Source organism: Hydractinia symbiolongicarpus, chromosome 3 (genome assembly GCF_029227915.1).
Source record: "Hydractinia symbiolongicarpus strain clone_291-10 chromosome 3, HSymV2.1, whole genome shotgun sequence".
In the NCBI taxonomy this organism is placed as follows: domain Eukaryota; kingdom Metazoa; phylum Cnidaria; class Hydrozoa; order Anthoathecata; family Hydractiniidae; genus Hydractinia; species Hydractinia symbiolongicarpus.
In genome coordinates, this window is record NC_079877.1 from 11,646,554 (window position 1) to 11,666,266 (window position 19,713).

The 19,713-nt window shown below is 31.3% G+C and overlaps 1 protein-coding gene across 4 annotated transcripts; it reads left to right on the top strand.

Moving 5' to 3' along the window:
* Positions 1 to 1,943: 1,943 nt before the first annotated feature.
* Positions 1,944 to 18,167, top strand: LOC130635725 (uncharacterized). Of its 4 annotated transcripts, XM_057445174.1 has the most exons (9): positions 1,945 to 3,289; positions 3,611 to 3,709; positions 4,012 to 4,059; positions 4,479 to 4,748; positions 8,344 to 8,457; positions 11,496 to 11,765; positions 11,896 to 12,213; positions 14,676 to 14,843; positions 17,862 to 18,165. In XM_057445174.1, the coding sequence occupies exons 3-8, from the start codon at positions 4,023 to 4,025 to the stop codon at positions 14,840 to 14,842; spliced, it is 1,176 nt and encodes a 391-aa protein (XP_057301157.1). In that variant the 5' UTR covers positions 1,945 to 3,289; positions 3,611 to 3,709; positions 4,012 to 4,022; the 3' UTR covers position 14,843; positions 17,862 to 18,165. The 4 variants fall into 4 exon arrangements, with proteins under 4 accessions (XP_057301155.1, XP_057301157.1, XP_057301159.1 ...); XM_057445172.1 differs by lacking the exon at positions 3,611 to 3,709 and having other exon boundaries at positions 1,944 to 3,590; positions 17,862 to 18,167; XM_057445176.1 differs by lacking the exon at positions 3,611 to 3,709 and having other exon boundaries at positions 17,862 to 18,166.
* The last annotated feature ends 1,546 nt before the right edge of the window (positions 18,168 to 19,713 follow it).

Here is a 19,713-nt window from a genome sequence, read left to right on the forward strand (position 1 = left end):
AATTATGTGTAGGATATACTGATGTGAAGTGATAGTCCTCCAAACTTCCAAAAATTTATATATGTTACAAGCTAGATAGCGCCTAACTGCTAACTCATGGTTACCAAAACAAGGCCTTTATCCACCATTGTTTTTTCCCTTTGTACCCTTTGTACTTTAGCGTTTGAGTGGAACTTCTCTGGGAGTGGCAATCTTTTAAAAAGGTCTTCTCGTTTTTTGACTGGTTATACTTTGTGGGGGAGGAGTAACTGGAGGAAGACAGTTTGTACTTTTATTAAATTATTTTTTAAATATGGTGTAGATCATCGGGAGAGCACATTACTAGTTTTCTCCTCGTCTTGCAATGATTGGATTCTTTTGTCCAAATCATCCTCAAACAACAGCAAGTCTTCTTCAGACACATCTTTTGGCAATCATTTTAGGTAAGGTATTGCACCTATTAATACTACTTTTCTATACTGATTTTGCTTCTGGTTAGCGTTACCAATTAGACAGAGGGCATTTTTAGCCAAATTTAATAAAATGGATGGCTTAATTTCAATACGGTTTCCTTGTTTGACTGCCTTAATAATTTAGTCTGCCGATTGTAAAATATGCACTTGGCTTTTCGAAATAGTAGTTTTCAGTTTCTGCAATACCAGATCACTTGATGTTTTGCTGTCTGCATTGGCCTGTGTAGTTTTATTGCAGCCCCTTACAGACAAAGAACGGCAATTGGTAGGAATTTGGACCTTTTCCAGTCTGCCTTATTATTTTTCATTGGTAAGCTTCTTCGACCACATGAGTTTAGCCATAGATGCTAACGGTGGAGCTACGTCTGTGCCAAAGAAGTCTTCATCGTCATATTCCTTGATGAGGTCAGACCAGACCTCTTGGTCTGGATCCTCCAATTGGTTTTTCTCTTGCCCCAAAAATGTGGTATCTGTCCGCTTGATAAAACAATGTATCCCGAATACAGGTTCCACACCAACCTGAAAAACAGGTAAGCATCGATAGTGTTTATTTACTTACTTACTTTCAGTGTGGACCATTTATACGTAAGTGGATTAACCCTAAAATGTAAAAACGATTTTTCAGATATGATGTGTGGATAGCAAATGGAAAGCCGGAACTTTCCGCCACAGAACTCGACGCTATCAACACAGAAGTTTCAGCCGAGTTGACCAAAATGCCTACACTTGAATCAGTCACACCATCCAATGCTGAAAATAGTGATGGCAACACATTCGTGTAAGTGGTCGCAAAGGGAGAATTGTCTCTTATTTTATTCCAGACGATGAACTAGACAACTTAATTCGTATGCCAACCACGCCCGCTTTGTCAGATGTAAGTCAAAACACGCAAACAACAAGCAACGCTTGTATCCAGTCAGTGTTTTTAAAGAAATTGGACTTCCTGCCACCTCCAGGTTATATATACCTTAGGTCTGTGTGGGACCAATTCAATCCTCCTATTACCAGGGCCGAAGTAGTAAATTCCCACTTCGGTATAATATAATTACGCTGACGCTGCACGAAAAAAAAATTCGTCTTTTCGTTGGAAAAGTAATAAACACTTTCCGATTGGACAAGGATGGTTGTCTGGAAAGTTTGGAATTCCAATGCCTACGATACACGGCTGGAACTCCGACAATTTTGGAAGAAACTCATATACACATCTGGTGTCGGAATTAGATGACGTCGGGGAAAATAAATATCCCAGACTACCCCGAAAGTTTGTTCACACTGTTGCTGTTGTGTCTAAACTGGAAAGGGAAAAGGACTACAGACAGTTGTTGGATGTTCATAGCGCTTGCGTTTTTGGAGATATGGAAAGATATGTAATTTTCGTCCCTTTATTCCCCCGTTTGACTATACGCCCAATTCTGAGAAAGAGAAACTAGCTGAACCATTATTTGCTCCCCCAATTTCACAAAAGGTTTGTCTGGCTGAGCAAAATCAATTCATCTCTACAATACACAATAACCAAAATAGATGAAAAAAGATTTTGTAATAAACAAACCTATTCTATTTGTTCTGGTTGCTCACCTAGTTTAAGTTAGTGTAACCTTGGGAAAGCGATTTTTTGCTTAGGTGTTATTTTCTTAGGCTTGAAAAACAGTAGATTTTTTCACAACTTTTTTCTCAAATTTCACCAATTTAAATTTTAAAATTGCTGCACGTTTTTATTTTCATGTGTATAGAAACAATCACTTTTGTTCTGTACTTACTGCATCACGTTTGAAGGGGAACTCCAGTAAAAATTGCTTTTTTCTTTTTTTCAGAAAAGCATAAAAAATCAAAAAAAAACTTACTTCACTTGTTTTACTTATTTAAAATTGTTGTACTAGCCTTCGCATATTCATTTTTTTTCTCATAGACAGGTGCAATATAATATCATTTAGGACTGGATCTGATTATAAATAAGGACATCACACCGTGCAGAAAGTTTAAGCGAGCGCAGACAACGTTCATGTTAAGACATATAGCTCACATTTAAATTTTTACAGAATTCCGTCTGTGAAAAAAAAGAGTTTAGGCAAAAAAGGCTAAACAAAATAGATCGTGCAGGTGATCTACCAAGCGATCAAAGTTTTTTATTTGTTTTTCGCACGTCACAGATAGTTCTTTTAAAAGAGATCTCCAGGAAAATAAACTTCCGTATTAAAATATTGCCACTTCGTAAAAATGCCATTTTAGCTAGTGAACGTGATCAAAGTTTCTCATTTCTTCCCATTTCATTATTTGTACTTATATATATCCACAGAACACAACCAAATAACGTTTTGTACATTTTAATATTAAATAAAAGAACATTATACCAATTTATAATACAAACACTGACAAAAAAAGTTTTCTAGTTACACATGTATGTTTTGTAGCGCTCAAGTTTCTATCCTTTGTTTCTCAAAAAAGAAGCTTTTTTGATGGAAGGACCTGCGAAATAATTTCAGGAGGTAAATGTGCCCATTTTCTTCAATCTTTGTTTAAGGCTGCATGTAATGCTGATAATGCTGTTTCTAAAACAGCTTTGTCAAAACAACCACTTCTAAATCAGTAGCTTCTGCAACGCATTTATAACCTACCACAGCCATAAGAATTATTTTTATTTATACAATATTAATACCCCCCTTTTACCAACTTATCACCACACAAACATTATTCGATCTTTTGATCACGCATTTCAATGGTCCTCCATCACAGAGGAAGTTTCAATATTGCATAAAATTTGTTTGCATTTGTGCGCAAAAAAGCGCGTGTGGGAGAAAGACAGTGCTGAACTGTGAAATAAAAATAAATTGGATTTTAAAGTAAGAAAGATTTTTTACTAAAGCAAATAAAATTTTTTTGACGAAAAAGATGTCAAAAAACCGATTAAATATACTTTTTATTTCTTTAAAAAGAAAATATTTTGCTAACAACGTTGCTTTGAGTCAGTAAAAGACACCTCGTCACTTTGCATCATTATTAATTTCCCTCTTGTGAGACACAAGAAGTTCGAAGTTGTACGGCTGTAGCTTTGCGAAGTCTTTTTCATGAAAAGAATTTTCTGATTCTAAGTTTTCTGAGTTATAATCTTCGTTGACGTCTTATCAATGAACAATGTAAACAGTAAGTAAACAAACTTTTAGAAGGTGTGCTGCTGAGCTCAAGGACTTTCTGCATGATGTGACATGTGCTTATTTATTGCAAATTTATTTGAAATTGAAGATGTTTTGCACCTGATTAAGGTAATAAATAAAGATTTTTAACGATTGTAAAAGGTTTATTTTGACATATGTATTGTCTAATGAAAATAACATTTTTTTCAAATATTTTTTTTACTGGAGTGCCCCTTTAAAATCTCAAATATTTTTATTTTGGGGGGGGGGGGGGAAATGGAAACCCCCTCAAATCTTATTTATATAAAGTACTGTCTTCGTCTCCAAAGAGCTTTAAAATTTTCTTCAGATTTTCTTGATCTCTTCAAATTTTCTCTATCAAAAGTGGAAATACCTAAAATTTAATCTAATTATATATATTGTTTTCTTAGAAATCACTAAAATGATTTCCATTTTTCTTATTGGTTGCATGACCGTTGGTAAGTTGTTAGAATTATTATGGTAAACACTGCTTTGTACAATTGTATTACTATGTTAGGTCTGTTTTACATGGCTATTGCTGGCAAGAATGATAATTATAGGTGCAATTGTTCTTTGGGTTTAATAAACATTATATAATATATATATATACTCAGACTGTGTATTATAAATTATATATATACTTTTTAAGTAAAAACAAAGTAATAAAAATAGCTTCTCTAATAAGCAAAGCAGAAGTTAACTTAATTTGTAAATAAAATATTCTCTGTCATTTAAAGAAAACGCACAATCTTCTCCTTATAAGCAGAAGATTGTACATTTGAATTTACATATAAAATAGCAACAATGTTCCATATTTATTATTTTTAAAAAGTTCCTTAACATCATAAGGTTTTATATTAATCTCATTTATGTTTAGTCACAGCTGTTACCATTACAAAACAACCCGTTACTACAAGTGTAATCATTGGAAGCAGTCTGCATCTGGATTGTGCTACAGATACTCCTGTTAATATAACTTGGTATGCTAAGGGCAAAGAACTAAATTGCATTGAATCTTGTATAGTGTTTAACAACAACACACTTTTTATAAATAAGACTTCTATTGCAGACACTGGCTCTTATTATTGTACTGTGAAGGATGAGGCAGAAGTTATAAAGAGTGATACAGTTAATGTTACTGTGCAGTGTAAGAAGTTTTATTTTTATAATTGTTACTGTCTTGGTTGAAAGATTAGTATTGCCTTGCCACTGTTAACTTGATATCCAAACGTTACAGATTTCAGCCTAATTTTTAATTTTGTGATTTTGTTTTTTTCTTGAGCAGGATTGAACTCACTGGGATATTCCTTTTTTGATTTCTTGTGCTATAATCAGGCCAGGAAATTTGTTAAGTCTAGAAGAACGATTTATCACTACTATGATTTAAAGCTGATAGAAACAATTAAAACGTTTTTCATTTCCATAAAGTATAATCTTTGCAGAAACGATACTGTAAGGAAGATAACAATTAGCTCTGAACCCATAAATACCTCTGTATCTCTGACAACGCCAAGCCCAGCACCTTTTTGAAATATAGAAGACATGTGAAAAACATACCTGTTTGTAATCTTACAAATTAAATGAGAGCGAATATTCTCAAAAACTGGAATATATGTTAAAAATTGTTTATCAACACAACTACCCAGGGTTTTTTCTTATGCACTCATACTATTTTGTACCAGTTATTATGAGATTTTGTGTAGACCAATTCATAATGGCAGACCTATCCACATTTTAAAGAAACGTTCATTGAAAATATTTACCTCGTAATTAGGGCAAATATAGAAATAAGATTATGAGTAAAATCACTATAATTTAAAAAATTGTCCAGAGAAGCAATTTATCATTACCGTCTTTATTGCTTTGCGGAAATGTCGCAAAACGAAACAAAGGTTTTTGTTGAATTTCCAGGCCTGTGTAACCATTATGTAAATCTTTTACAACAACAAACTGTGAAACACAAGGTTTTTTCTGCTTTAAGTCTTATTTAAATTATAATTATTTTAATATTTAAAAATATAGTTCGTATAAAAATAATTCTGTGTAAAGAAAATTTTCTTTAAAGAATAAAAAATGTTATGAATAAAAATGTCCACATAGCTATAAGCAATCAAAACAAAAATTAAATGTGCATAATTTACTATTTTATAAAATCTTTTAAAGGACTTTTATTCGGGGTGCAGGTTGTGAAATTTACTAAATGTTCAACATGCCTTACATATAGAAAAAAGTTGGAAGGCATGAGTGAGGGGTTAAATCACCACATCTTCTCCCCAAAGCATGAATAAGGTAAAGGGTGGTTGCAGCCTTTGTAATTGGAGATAGCATTCAGCATTTGCTGACGTATAAAGCAACGTATTTTAAAAACGTATATACTGTTAATAATTATTTTTCCTGGTATATAAAATCGCAAATAAGAAGTCTGTATAGGACTTATGCGAAAAAAGCAAAAGATATTACACTACAAAAAAAATGCAATTATTTTTGCGGATGTTAGTTCAGTTACCTCGTACCGCAATGCACAGACATTCTTTTGAAATAATTAATTACCATTTCTTTGCACTTTACCTGCATCTTTAAAAACAGTTTGTCACCACTGGTGAATAAATTAAATAATTGTAAAAAATTCTAACATTTGTTTAATATATTGCTGTTTTACTAATGCTCTTTTTCCTCCATTGAACTTTAATATTTACGCATTTAACTATGTTCTTTATAGTTTTTATTTATTATAAATATAATACTTTTTTTGAGTAAAAAAAAGTTTTTTTTATTTAAGGGGTAGCAAAACATTGTGCTTTGTTAAGTTTAAAAAATTACATTAATATACGTGTAGTAATTTAGGTGTGCAGAAAACATAAAAAAAAATTTTTGGACTTTATAATTTTTTCTAAATCGTGGTTTATGTTTAATTAACATGTACACATTTTATACAATGAGTTATAGTGAGCAGTGCTTTATAAATAAGGTTTTACTAACAATTTTATGTAATAAAAACAGTTTTTTAAAACCAAATGTTACAAAGCATTTTCACATAGTGAAATGTGCTAACGAAAAGGATGTATTATTTCTGCAACCAGCTTGAAATAATTAAGCAATATGTGCAAATTTAATGGAAACACAAGAGACGAAAAGAAATAATGATTGCTGCCACCTTACTTCTACCGTCACAAAAAAAAAGAAAAAGAGGTTACATATATATTAAAATATTCGATTTGCATTTTTTTATTTTTATGTACAGTGATTCGCAAAAATGGCATTTCAATTCGCAAATTGGTGAATTGCAACCTGCTAATTTAACCATGGAAGTGTCTTTACCACAGCCTTTCCATGTGAAGTAAATTGGGAGAACACAGGACCGGCATTGATAAACACTGACGTTGCTATTTCCGGTATAAATATTCAGAATTATAATAATAAGAAACAGTTAATAGTCATTGACACCAAAATTTGTTATTTGACTATCATGGTTACAAAAAAAAATGGTCAAGTTGACTTTTGTGAGTGGAAAAATGCTTCTGAAGTTTTAGCAAACATAAAAAGAAAATTGTTTGTCCACAACGTAAATATAATGCAAAAAACATTAACTAGCAAAAACTCTTAGCAAAAGAACAATAAAACAAGGGAACGAGGTTGAAACAAGTGCATATTTAAAGAATGCTCTTTCACTCTGTGTTCATTTTTGTGTGAAGTATAGCCTTTCAGAGTTAATTTTACATAACCAGGTCACTTCTGTGTAGAAGAGTTGGTTAAAAATCAAGCTGAATAATATTTTCAGAATTTTTTTTTCACTCTTAGGTTAATTTAAAACAAGACAAATTTAAACAAAACTACTTAGAACTGAAAAATATGGTAAGACAATTTCAGAATAAGATAACTGGACAATTTAAGAAACCGGAAGAAATTCAGCTAACCTTTGTTACGTAAATAATATTTAATATGTTTACTATTGAATATTATTTATGTAATTGGACAGGTGTTAAAAATTGATATTAATGAAATAAATTATGATAAATATTCTGAACAAATTTATTTTAGGCCATTGTGCTTGTTTGCACTGGAAAATTATTGAAAATTTTTGTCATGACAGTTTGCAAGTGTTGCTATAATTTTACATATATATTAGGCGACTGTGCAATTGATAAAGGACACTTTTTCAAAAAAGATATATAAATATGAAGCCTATGAATATAATAAAATAAAAAAATAAATTCTGAGGAGTATGTATTATATTGTAATTCTTTGTCTTTCTTTGTAAAGTTACCCGTGGTTCGTCGCAGTAGCAGCCATGATCTACTACGTTCTTCCTGCAAGAACAACGTTACAATAAAACACATTTTATTGAAAAGACGTGTTGATTGCTTTACAAACCATTTAGGAAGAAAAATTAAAAGTTAATTTGGTGTTTTCGAAGGGAAGTAATCAGTTTTAGAGATTAAGATATTACTAAAGATATTACTATGTTCCTGAATCAAATTTTTCAACAAAAAATTTGTTGACGTTACAGCCCCTTCAATTAGAAAAACAAACAAATTAATTAATTAGTACATACTTTAAATGTTGTTTAAAATAATCTGGTCGCCAGGAGTTGTGGCACTACAACTATTTTGTGGTTTTTGCCAGATTCTTGCCTTAATTTTCTGTTGACCAATCGTCTAAAGGATTAATGTATCTATCATATGTTTCTATGTACCCCATTAACGCCCTATTACGTGTAATACGTTATAAAAATTTTTATTTAGATAGTTGTAAATATGGATGGAAATGTCCTAATTCCAAAAAGTGCATCAGTTCGTATCAGCATTGTAATAATGAAGACAATTGTGGTGATTTGTCTGATGAAACTGTCAACTGCTGTGAGTATAAAAATAGCTTTTGTTATCTAATTTATATAACTGAATCACTCAAGCAAAGCAGGGTAGGGGTGGAAAAGTAAGTGTCAAATTTTGATTTGAAATTGTATTTTATTTTCCTTTTCATATGTGAAACATGTGAAAGAAACATAAAATGACTCTGGACTAACGAGACAAGTGTTGAGTATTTTCTTTAAAATGCACCCACATAACGGAAAATCACGCTCATTATTGTGACTGAAATTCCTTTTATAGTACATTTAAATTTATCGGAATAATTAGTGCAAGTACTGTGGAGCTTTGTAGTAGTGTTCGATGTTGGTAAACTAAGGATTTTTTTACTTGGAATTTCCAAAAAAAGATAATTGCCATTAATTTGCTGAAAGTATCTAAACAATACCCCTGCAAATTGACAATATAGCTGGCTATAATGCTTAGTTAACTCATTTCCAAAAGTTTTTCTGTGCATAATGGCTAGTTAGTTGTGCACTTTGTAGTAAAGAAACAATCGCTTCATAGCAAATAAGCTAGATAGGTACTATGGCTAGGTAGCTGTGTTTAAGAAGATAAGATATACTTGATTCTATTTTCATGCGCTTATAAAATTATGCAGAAAAAATAACATAATTATTAAAGAGAAACATTAATAACAAATATGGCGCATAGTATAGTATTTTCTAATGATCCTTATAGTACTGCACTGCGCAAGTTTCCACTTTGGATAGCGTTACCTTTTTCTTTATAATTTTTAGATATGTTTGGATAATCATGCGCCCATACTGTGTGCGAAAGTATTTTTACTTTAAAAATTTATCTTTTGACAGCATTTTAAGTAACAGAGGATATTAATAAGAATCTTTCAAAATATACAAAAGCCTATTGTTTGAAAAATACACTTCAATGTCAACGTTCCTTTAAACTAGGTTCATATATACTTGTTTTCTACTTTTTATTTATATTATATCTTAACAATCTTGAAAGTCTTGCAGCATTGTTCAACTTGTTTACTCACAAAAAATAATCTTAATGTAATTCTTCCATAATGTTCATTTGTGAAAATATAATTTTTCTTTTGACTTTTTACATTGTTTACGTTGGTTAAAGTGAAGTTTGACAAGACAAGTATTTTGTTAAAAAAATTAGTAGCAATTTTTTTTATTTAGACAATAATGTCACACCGTTTGAGTAACCATTTTGTGCAAAGGAGCAATTAATATAAACCTCCTCAAAAATTTTTTTTTGACTATGCAAAGTCAGTAAAAATTCCTCTCCCAAAGAAATACTGATATTAGGACGTCATCCGTGTTGTCAACTCCGTGTCAAGTAATTACAAAATTACTTTGTATTAGGTATATTTTTAAATTTTGTATATTTTTTTTAAAAAAGACCTAGAAGATTAAAATGTTGCAAAAATAAGCTAGAACATCCCAAGGAAAGCTGTAAATCACCTGGTAGAGACAATACAATTTAGGGGTTTACAACCAAACTTGCCCCACGATAAGAAAGTCGGATTTGTTTCCTAATTCTGGAATCACAAATGTTTCCATTGTTACTTTTAAATACTGCAAAAACTATAATTTTTTGTCATTTGCCGAAAAAAAATACACCCCATAAGAATGCAATTGTTTTACAAGCATTCTCACTAAGCCTAGTTAACTTTATTTTTACAGATGTTGTTTAAAAAATAAGGTACATTAAGCACAAGATATATGTCAGCAACATCACTAATTTTGATAAACAAGTTGATATTTCATGTCTATATGTGGAATAAGCCAGCCAGGTAGTTACTCATATCGATGCTAGGCATAATATACCTATCTCATTTAAGATCAAGAATAATAAACAAACCATTAGAATGGTCCAGTGTCTGGTAGATACTTACATACAGCCCCATATTTTTGACAAATGTTAATAATTATAGATTTTTAAGGTAATTTTGCAAAAAATGCTAGTAAACAAACCATTTATGCACTACTTCCCTGCAAACTAAAAATTTGCTCATAACTAATCTCGATTTGATTTTATTCCGTATTTTGATATACATACTTTGCTGTACAAAAATGGACATAAAAATAGGTGTATTCACTTTTTGAAAATAAGTGTCAAACCTGTTAGGCCTTTATAAGTTACATATTTATAGAATTTTAAAGGGATTATAATGTTACGCAATGAAACTTCATCACATCATTTTACTTAAAAAAGTAAGATCATTTGCCCAACCAATCTGTAAATAATCTTTTTTATCTTCGAGTAGTTGCACTTGATAGTATGACTACTGAATTCTTTTGTTACAACAGCTACTACACTTTTGGTTGCAATGTATGCAATATTAAATACGGGAATATTCGAATTACAGTCCTCTGCGCTCTATTAAATAACACACTCACAAATGTTTCCCGACATTTACCTGAAGTTATAGAACGACAGAAAGTTTGTTTTTAGTTGTTCACTGATTTACTGAATTTCAGATATTTTAAGTAAGCGCCTATATAAACGATGTAATATTCTGGTGTTCTGTTTGTAAATAGACAATTTATACAATATGGGCACTTATTGAGCTTTGAGAAATTTACACAAGTGCTTATTCGAGAGGGGTGCCTAAAAGTTGTTGGGCATGGTACTCGAAAACTTAAGAAATACACTTTAAAAGGAACTAAAATATAATGGAAGTTTGTTTGAATTTTGAGCGGTCACCCTGTTCAATAATGGGCACAGCTTAGTGATAACTAGAAACAACCTTGACAGGGTTTGAAAACTATTGATGTGGTCTAATCAACTAGATAAAGGCTGTTTAACATAAAACAAATCAGAACAAACGGGTTATTCTAGTTTGTTTTGAATACATAGGCTATCACTATAGCAAAAAACAATGCAAAGCACAGGGGTAACAGAGACAATCTTATGATTCTGGTCATCATTTATAAAATGTTTGATTTTAAATCCCTACCTGTGAAAAAATAGTGATGTATTAGTAATTTGTAGAATAACGTTGTGTTAATAATTTTTGTATGTTTATTCAAATTATTGTTTAATTTTTGTAGCTGCCCCAGGTGAAATCACTTCCTTTAATGGCAGACAAAAAAACTATAATTCAATAAAGGTTTCTTGGCGCCGTGATTCTCGCGCGATACAATACAACCTAGAATTTAAAGATGGTGGAAATGTGACAACATTCGTGGTTAAAAACGCAAGGTCGAAGTTAATTACAAATCTCAGTAATGGGACTACTTACCAGTTTAGGGTATCTGCACAGAACTTTGTCGGTGAAACAAAAAAAACAAAATGGATTAATGTGACAATTCCCCGAGTGGGTAAGTCGTTTTATGTTTCATGTGTATCGTTAAAGAATATTATCTATAATATATCTGTTTGTTTATTGTGTTTTTGTTGTTGTTTTTTCTTCTTTTGTTAAATGTTTAAAAATGTTTTTTCTCCTTTTAGTGCCACCAAGTCCAGTGAGAAACCTCACAGTAGTTCCATTTAGTGTAAGTTATACATATGTAAAAATGGATGTGCAATTTTTAAGACCAATCGAAAGCGGCAGTCTTCATCTAGTGTATTATTTAAGGATTTGTCATTACAATGTGACAACGAAGGCTAGAGTTGGTTGTATTGACAAGAACACATATATTACATCATATTACACCAAGTCAATGAGACCTGAGAGTGTTTATATTGTTTCCGTTTATGCTGAAAATAAAGCAATGCAAAGAGGACCGAAAGTGGAACATGTGTTTACAACACCTGCTTATAAAAAAAGTACGTTCCTAGGCTTTTGTTTTCATTTAACAGTAGTTTCAGCTACTACTAAAATTTTTTTCGAAATGTTAAAACGATAAACTAAATTTTACGAGAGTCATAGTAAGAAACCTGCTTTACAGTTTTTTTTGCAGTAAAAATGTATTTATTTTGCTTCTTTGATTAATTATTGTTCGACCTAGTATACTGCACATTACTCTAGAGTTAAGTCTCCTTATGAGTTTATAACAGCCAAACATTTTGAGAGCAGATGCCTGCTGTATGTATTGTACAGCATATATAGGGTATTTCGCCTGCACAGTACCGATGAAATGATTCAAATGATTCAAATGATTTTTATGATGGTAAAATCAAAAAAAAATTATTGCAATGCATTGTAAAGCAGGCTTTTTACTATGACTCCCGTAAACTCTGTGTTATAAACATTTCGTTTGATTAGATATTAGAGATTTAGAAATAAGTTCGCTATTTTTTTTAAAAGCAAAATTTTTCGGAAGACCATCTATATGAGTAAATGCGGAAAACTGTCTTGAATTTGGCGTATGGACCAACCTGTAATCAATGTAGTATAGCTGCTTTTTTACTTGATATTGGCAAAATGAACTTGTAATATCAGTAAGCATTAACAGAATAAGCTAAATTAACATATTACTATTTTGGAAATGATTTAAAAATTAATGTTAATGAAATGTTCACTTATGGATACCCCTGCATCACAAGCCATCATGATATTACATAAATGTGTTAAAATATCTTCTCGGATATGTCTTCTGTGCGCCGTTTGGGTTTCGATTCTTCTATCATAATTATCATTGCATTTCAGTGCAGGTAGTCATGCCCATCTTTCTTACAAGAAAACCATTTTGCTACCTCAGCCATGATTTTTTGAAATTGACTCAAAAACGAATCTGAAATTTTCATAACTTAGAGACCTAAGGGGGAAATTATCTGCGCTTGCACCGTGGCCCAGCTTAAACGTGTGAGAAAAGTTCATTTTTGCATTGGTTTGCTTATCTGGTGGTACTGTTATTTTTTTCATTATTTTTATGATACTTTAGGTCTGTTTGATTATATACGTTAAACAGGAAACAACCTAATTACGATTTATGGCGCTGATTTGTTGAAACTGAGTTCGGTTACTTGGCCTGTGATTTTTTAAAACATGATCTTTTTAGCTACTTCTTGTGGTATGTTTTTACTCAAAAAAAGTATTTACTCCAATGATAGTTAAATCTAAATTCTTTGCAATGGACTGATAGTGCAAGGTTATGAGTTTCTTATTCAAAATAAAGCTTCATAAGAGAAAACAAAAAACATTTGATATTGTCTTGGTGGTGGCTTTTTTTAAGAAAACACACTGTATTAGTTTTAAATTACTAGATATACTTACTTTTGTCATAATTCATCTATTTATCTATGTTTTCTTTTTTATTTTTGAATTGGCGTTTTAAATGCAAAATTCCTTTTAGGAAAACAAAAAATAACCATAATTTCTGGGCAATAAATCAAGCGTGATTTGCAAAAAATATAAATATATTTGATTTTATTCTATTTGTATTTTCAATTTGCTTGTTGAGCAGAGCGTGTACAACTATTTTTATAGAAATTTCTGCTTAACATGTATGTTCAACAAAAGTAGACCACAAAAATAATCAACATAACTTTTCAGTAGAGAATGTTAAGCTGTGTTTTATTGACTGTTTCACTATTGTCTATGTTTCATAGGGGTGCCTTTTTTAGCGAGATAATTAATGCAGGTTTGCATTTTGTTGATGTCATTATTGAGAATAATATAAACACCCTAAAACCCAAGCAAGTATATTTTAAAGGCTATGATCCCCGGGCAATAATCAAAATTATATTTAACTATTTATTAGTTGGAGATAATTAGAGGATAAATCTAAATTGTACGATGCCAATCATTTTTTTTTAACTTCAATCACGGCAGAAAATAATGTCAACCAGAGGTTTGCTTCTAACATGTCTCGGCAAATGCATACCCCACCCACGGGACAAAAACGAACATTTTAACTAGCTACTTACTCTACTTACGAATTTTCTACTTGATACTAATGTTATGATGTGAGAAGCAATGAAATTTTTCCTTTCTAATTTAAGTATACGAGAATTGAATTGTGGGAACGATGGTCTTGCGTCCCCTAATTCTATACAAATTAATACTTTCCAAACAAATTTTTTTATTACTAGAACTATTGATCATTAAAAATACAAGTTTTCTTTACTCAAAATGTTTCTGCAAACTCCTCTAAATAATAGCATGTAACTATGTGTTCTTAAATCATGTGACATGTTAGTTCATATTGCGACGTCAGGTTATACTTTTCCATGCGAATAGACAAAACAGTTTATATTTTATTAGCCTTGTTTCAAGAACGTTGTTTGTAAAATTTTCAAATTATATAAAGTGATGCTAATGATTAGAATGTTACCTGTCATTTTAGGACCAAAACCCCAATCGAGCCGTTCGGGATTGAGTGATGTTGCTATTGCAGGAATAGTTGTTGCATGTTTGTCAGCATTTACTGCAATAATGGGTTTCCTTTGTAAAGTCTGCTGCTCTGAATCGGATGAGGAAGTGGATGAAAACATAGCTTTGAATGGAAAATGAGGTAATTTTAAAGTCGTAGTGTTACGTGGCGAACACATTAATTTTATATTCTCGTAAACGAATAATAAAAGACTAGAGGTATACCCGGGGTATACAACTGTGTTTCCTAATAACCTATGTAGAATATCAATATATATATATATATATAGTATATGCAGCAAAAAACTTTAACCTGAAAATCTGAAAAGCACTGTTTCGACTTTTTCGAATTAATTTGGTATCGAACCATACCAAAACATTTTTATCCGAAATGTTGAAAGGAGCTGTTTGCAAGGAATAAACCAAAATAAACAAAAATCAGTTCTTTCACCATTTTCCATAATTTCTTTCCCCTGAAACCTTACGCAAAACTTCAAAAAATCTCAGTTTGGCAAACATCAAATTTAAACCATACTGCAGACTTCCTAAAGTTTAATTTGAAATGTCAAACAGAGCATTCTACAAATGTAACTCGGTCATTTGTGATTCCTGCTTCAAAAAAATTTAACATGTAATGATAAAATAAAAGAGAAGATGTTTTAAATCATCATCTTTAAAAATCAAAAATCAGTTCTTCCGGTACATATATTATATACTATTGTCTCATAAAAAAGTTAATTTGGGTCTCCTTCTCCACAAAAGTTTATATCAGATGTAAAACTGAACTGGTAAACAACATAAAAATAAATAAATAATGTATTTTGTTATGATCCATACTGCCCACTTAAACATTTTAATCAGAAATGTGAAAAAGAGTATAGAAATTTTAAATCAATAAAGATCGTTATTTCGGTAATATTGTAGATGGTGCTTTTTCACGAAATTACCAAAACAAAAAGTTTCAGACATGCACTATAGGTAGCTACTCCTGATAAAGGATACTAAAAAGCCTAGCTAAACTATAGTCATATTTAGCTATAATGGCAAGTAGCTAGGTAAAGTATACATTGGAGAATTAGACAGGTAATACAGATACGTCATAGCTATAATCCATATATATAGGTATTTCACTTACAGACATATATGAAATTATAAAGCAAATATGTATGTTTATATATTCACGTACTATATGTCCCGTATTTAAAATACTGCCCAGATTTTGTATTCTGAAAATTGCGTTTTTAATACCGGTATAAATTTGACGTTTTTAACGGCTACCGCCTATTGTGAGGTAAATTAATTGCAAATAAACCCCTTGATATTTTTTTTCGTTTGTCCAAGCTTTTAAAGAAGTAAAACCCGTCTCACCGTACGCACATAAACAAGGGACATTAATATGATAAACTAGTTGTATGCCATGGAAGAATCCAATTTTTTTTCTTTTAATCCATCTTCTTGGGCATTTTAATTTTGGTAATTTTTAAAAGAACCTGCGAAACTGTGAATTTTTCTTACCACTTATATTTCTGACACTAAACTATATTACATACATTTCTTTCAAATAAAAGTTTACACAAAATTTCAAAAAACAAGTGTGCAACACGGACAATTAATGGCCATTTACCATTGTGGTATTTTACATGCAGTACTGCAGCAAAAGTAATGTCCAAAACAAAACGTTTGTGTCGGAACTTCGTGAACAACAAAAATCACTACAATTTTAGCTTCCAGCCTTACCAAACATTAAAAAGACTTCCTTTGTCATGTTGCATGCAGTCCTCTTCCACATAAACTTACACAAAATGTAAAAAAAAATACACTATTTCGAGGCATGAAAGTGTCCTTAAACTATTCTTAAAATATCAGTAAAGTAGCTAGCTATATAGCTATACTTTTTTAAAAGATGCTGTGGCTTGTTATATCTTTCATAATTCATGTTTAAAAGCTTAAGTCAAATAATTTAGAGCCATATTTCTAGCAATACTACGAAGGTTAGTTAGGTACAGAAAGCTAAAGTAATAAAAACAGAATTCACTAGCTAATTAACGGGGAGAACTTTAGTTCAAAGCATTGGCTAGCTGCAACAGCTAAAAGCCAATCAGCTAAGCTGGGTATGAAGTATTTATGGTTAGCTACAATCTTTGCCAAAGGTGTTGAGACACTTTTCAAAATTCCAATTATTTACATACGTTCACATCTGCGCCCCCAGACTATGTTGCGCTTAGCTTAATGAAGACAGAAATTTGCTGCAATGGCTCTCCAACATTGTGTTATGGGTGAGAGGGATAAAAAGAATCGTAATTCTGCATTTATTGTCTTTTCTGCCACTAAAGATCAGTTTTTGCATTTCCTTCAACTACTTTTGGATTGTGGCTCTATAAATTAGAAAGGAAATTCTACTTCCTGGCTGATGGTGGCTGGTTTTAGCTACCTGGAAAATACAACCCAGCTACACCATCAAAACTTCTCTTAATGTATGTATATCATATTTTGTTACTTTACAGATACATAGATTTATATAGTACATAGACATGCTTATAATAGTGGCATCCTGTATACAATTTTTTATTAAATACTGCCCCAATTTTTACCTTAGGAAACAACAATGCTAGCTAGACGGGTGGTAAAGGGGTATTATTTTTACAGGCCCCTGCGGTTATAACATAAGAAAATATACTCCTCCTTTGTTTAGTATTTTTTAGCGTAACACCACGCCTCAGGAGAGCAAAGAGTCATAGTCATGCACACAAGCGTATAAAAATCTTAATAAGAATATTGTTAGTTTGATTTTTTATTGAAAGAATAAAACCAACTTATCTAGTTATGTTTTTTTTTCAACTATTCTCTCCAAGCTAGTAAAACATTACCGACACGCATTTTTTAATAACTTTTCACCAAACGTTGCATTTATCTTTTATTATTACTTCATTAAAAGTCTAAAAAAATGTGGTGCAAATTTTATCTCTTTATACAGTTAGTGTGAAACAACGTTTATCTAATATCATCAACATCATCTATCGCTAAAGTTCTCGCAAAGTATTAAAACGATAATTTGCAAGGATTATTTCTCGACAAACAAAAAAATATCCCTTGATTTTGCCATATTTTTGACTCGCGAAAGTATTCTCTGATTATTTTGTACATAAAATATTTCTTTTAGATAGCCACTCGATGGAAATGTAATAAAGACATTGGATGTGAACGAAAGATATTTTTTGTCTATTTGTTGATGTTAAACATCTAACAAAGTATTTACTTTTTGTATTTACGTTTTGTGTTATTCCTAATTTTTGTTAAAAGTATTTAAAATGCTGCACAAGATTTCTTCTCGACTTCAAATAAACAGATTGTTCAGAGCTTATTTTACTTTAAAAACGCAATTTAACGGGGACTCGATTTTTTTTGTGATTGTTTTTAGTCGGAAACGAACTTTTCGCTCTTTAGCTTATTTTGAACGATTGTTCAAATTTATTGTGAAATCAATTTGTCCACGTGGAAGAAACCAAAATTAATTTTTTTATACTTTTTTAAAAAAACAAAAAACGCGAGTAGGCTCAAAATGCCAAAAACTTAAAAAATATTTAAATATCACTAGAAATTATCAATTAGTTAAACATGTATACGACGTATATTAACATAAATATTGTATACGGAATATTTGTAAATATAAAATCTCAAATATTTATAAAAAAAAAGAAATAATTCTCTCTTCCCTGATCCTTAGAGATAAAAAATCAACATATATAGGTGGAGAGAATTATCAGCGTTAAATCAATACTGTATGCGCAAACTAAACGATGGCTTTGTACATTTAAGTCCGCATTGTTAGAGTTGTTAGAGCGAGCGTAGCTATTTGCGGAATGTTTGTTTGGGCAGATGTAGCCATGTGTGTCGCTCCTTAAGGTGACATCAAACGCAGTGACATTATCAAAAGTGAGATACTAAACCGTTTACACCGAGCTGCAGGTAGCTAAAATAGTTGCATAGCTAGTTAAATCCAGCAGAGTCTAGTATATGTAGAAAATGCAAAAATTAGATTGGCATTCTGCTTAACCTCTGATTTCTAAATCTTGCTAAAAAGTAAAAGATTCAATAACTCTGACCCATTCCAATCAGTCACGTTTCCAAATATATAATGTGCTTAAAAAAGCATAGAAAATAAAAATTGAGAATTAAAGATAAATTTAAAACGAACTTTTTTTAAAACATCACCAGTTATTCTCGCCAAAAAATGTCATTTATCGCGATAACTTTAAGTAGAGAAATTGTATTGAATATTTGGCAAAATTCGTGAATATTGTGAGAGTACGAATTCACACGCTAAATTTTAAAATTTGACCATTCTCTAAAATAAATCCATGCTAAATACAACACAAAATTCCGAATTCCTTCATAAAATAAAAAACGAATATGATCAAGCTTGCGTCAAAATAATCAATGATAAACGAAAATGTTATATATTTCATTATGAAACATTGGGCACAGTGACAATATTGTGTTGGTTTATGCAATTTAGCTTTTAAATTCGAACAATTTTTGCTTTTATGTGAATTGGAAGTATAAATTGTTGTAGATTTAGATCAAGATTTTTAGCTATCACTCTTAGATCCCTTTGAATCTTCGATGCACAACCAAACAATGACTTTCATAGAAGTACCAAGCTATAATAGGGAGTCAGTGTATACACATTTTAAAATTTCCACGGTCAAACCTTTATAAAAACCAACATACACAAAAGCACTTGTGACGTCACAGAGTTCATCACACATGACCCATCCAACAAAATCCGCTGACAATCACCAAAAATTCCCAGCTTGCTCAGCAATCTTCGGACGTTGTTGAAATGTGTATATAAGAAAGGGATTCAAGAATGCAATCAGCAAACTATATAGCACCGTGTCGGCACCAGTGGCAACAACTCGCGACGCTCTCGCTGATCGACTACAAAGTGTGCGGGATACTGTTGCTTTTTACTACAACAAGGAAAGGGAACAAATTTTGAGAGGTACAAT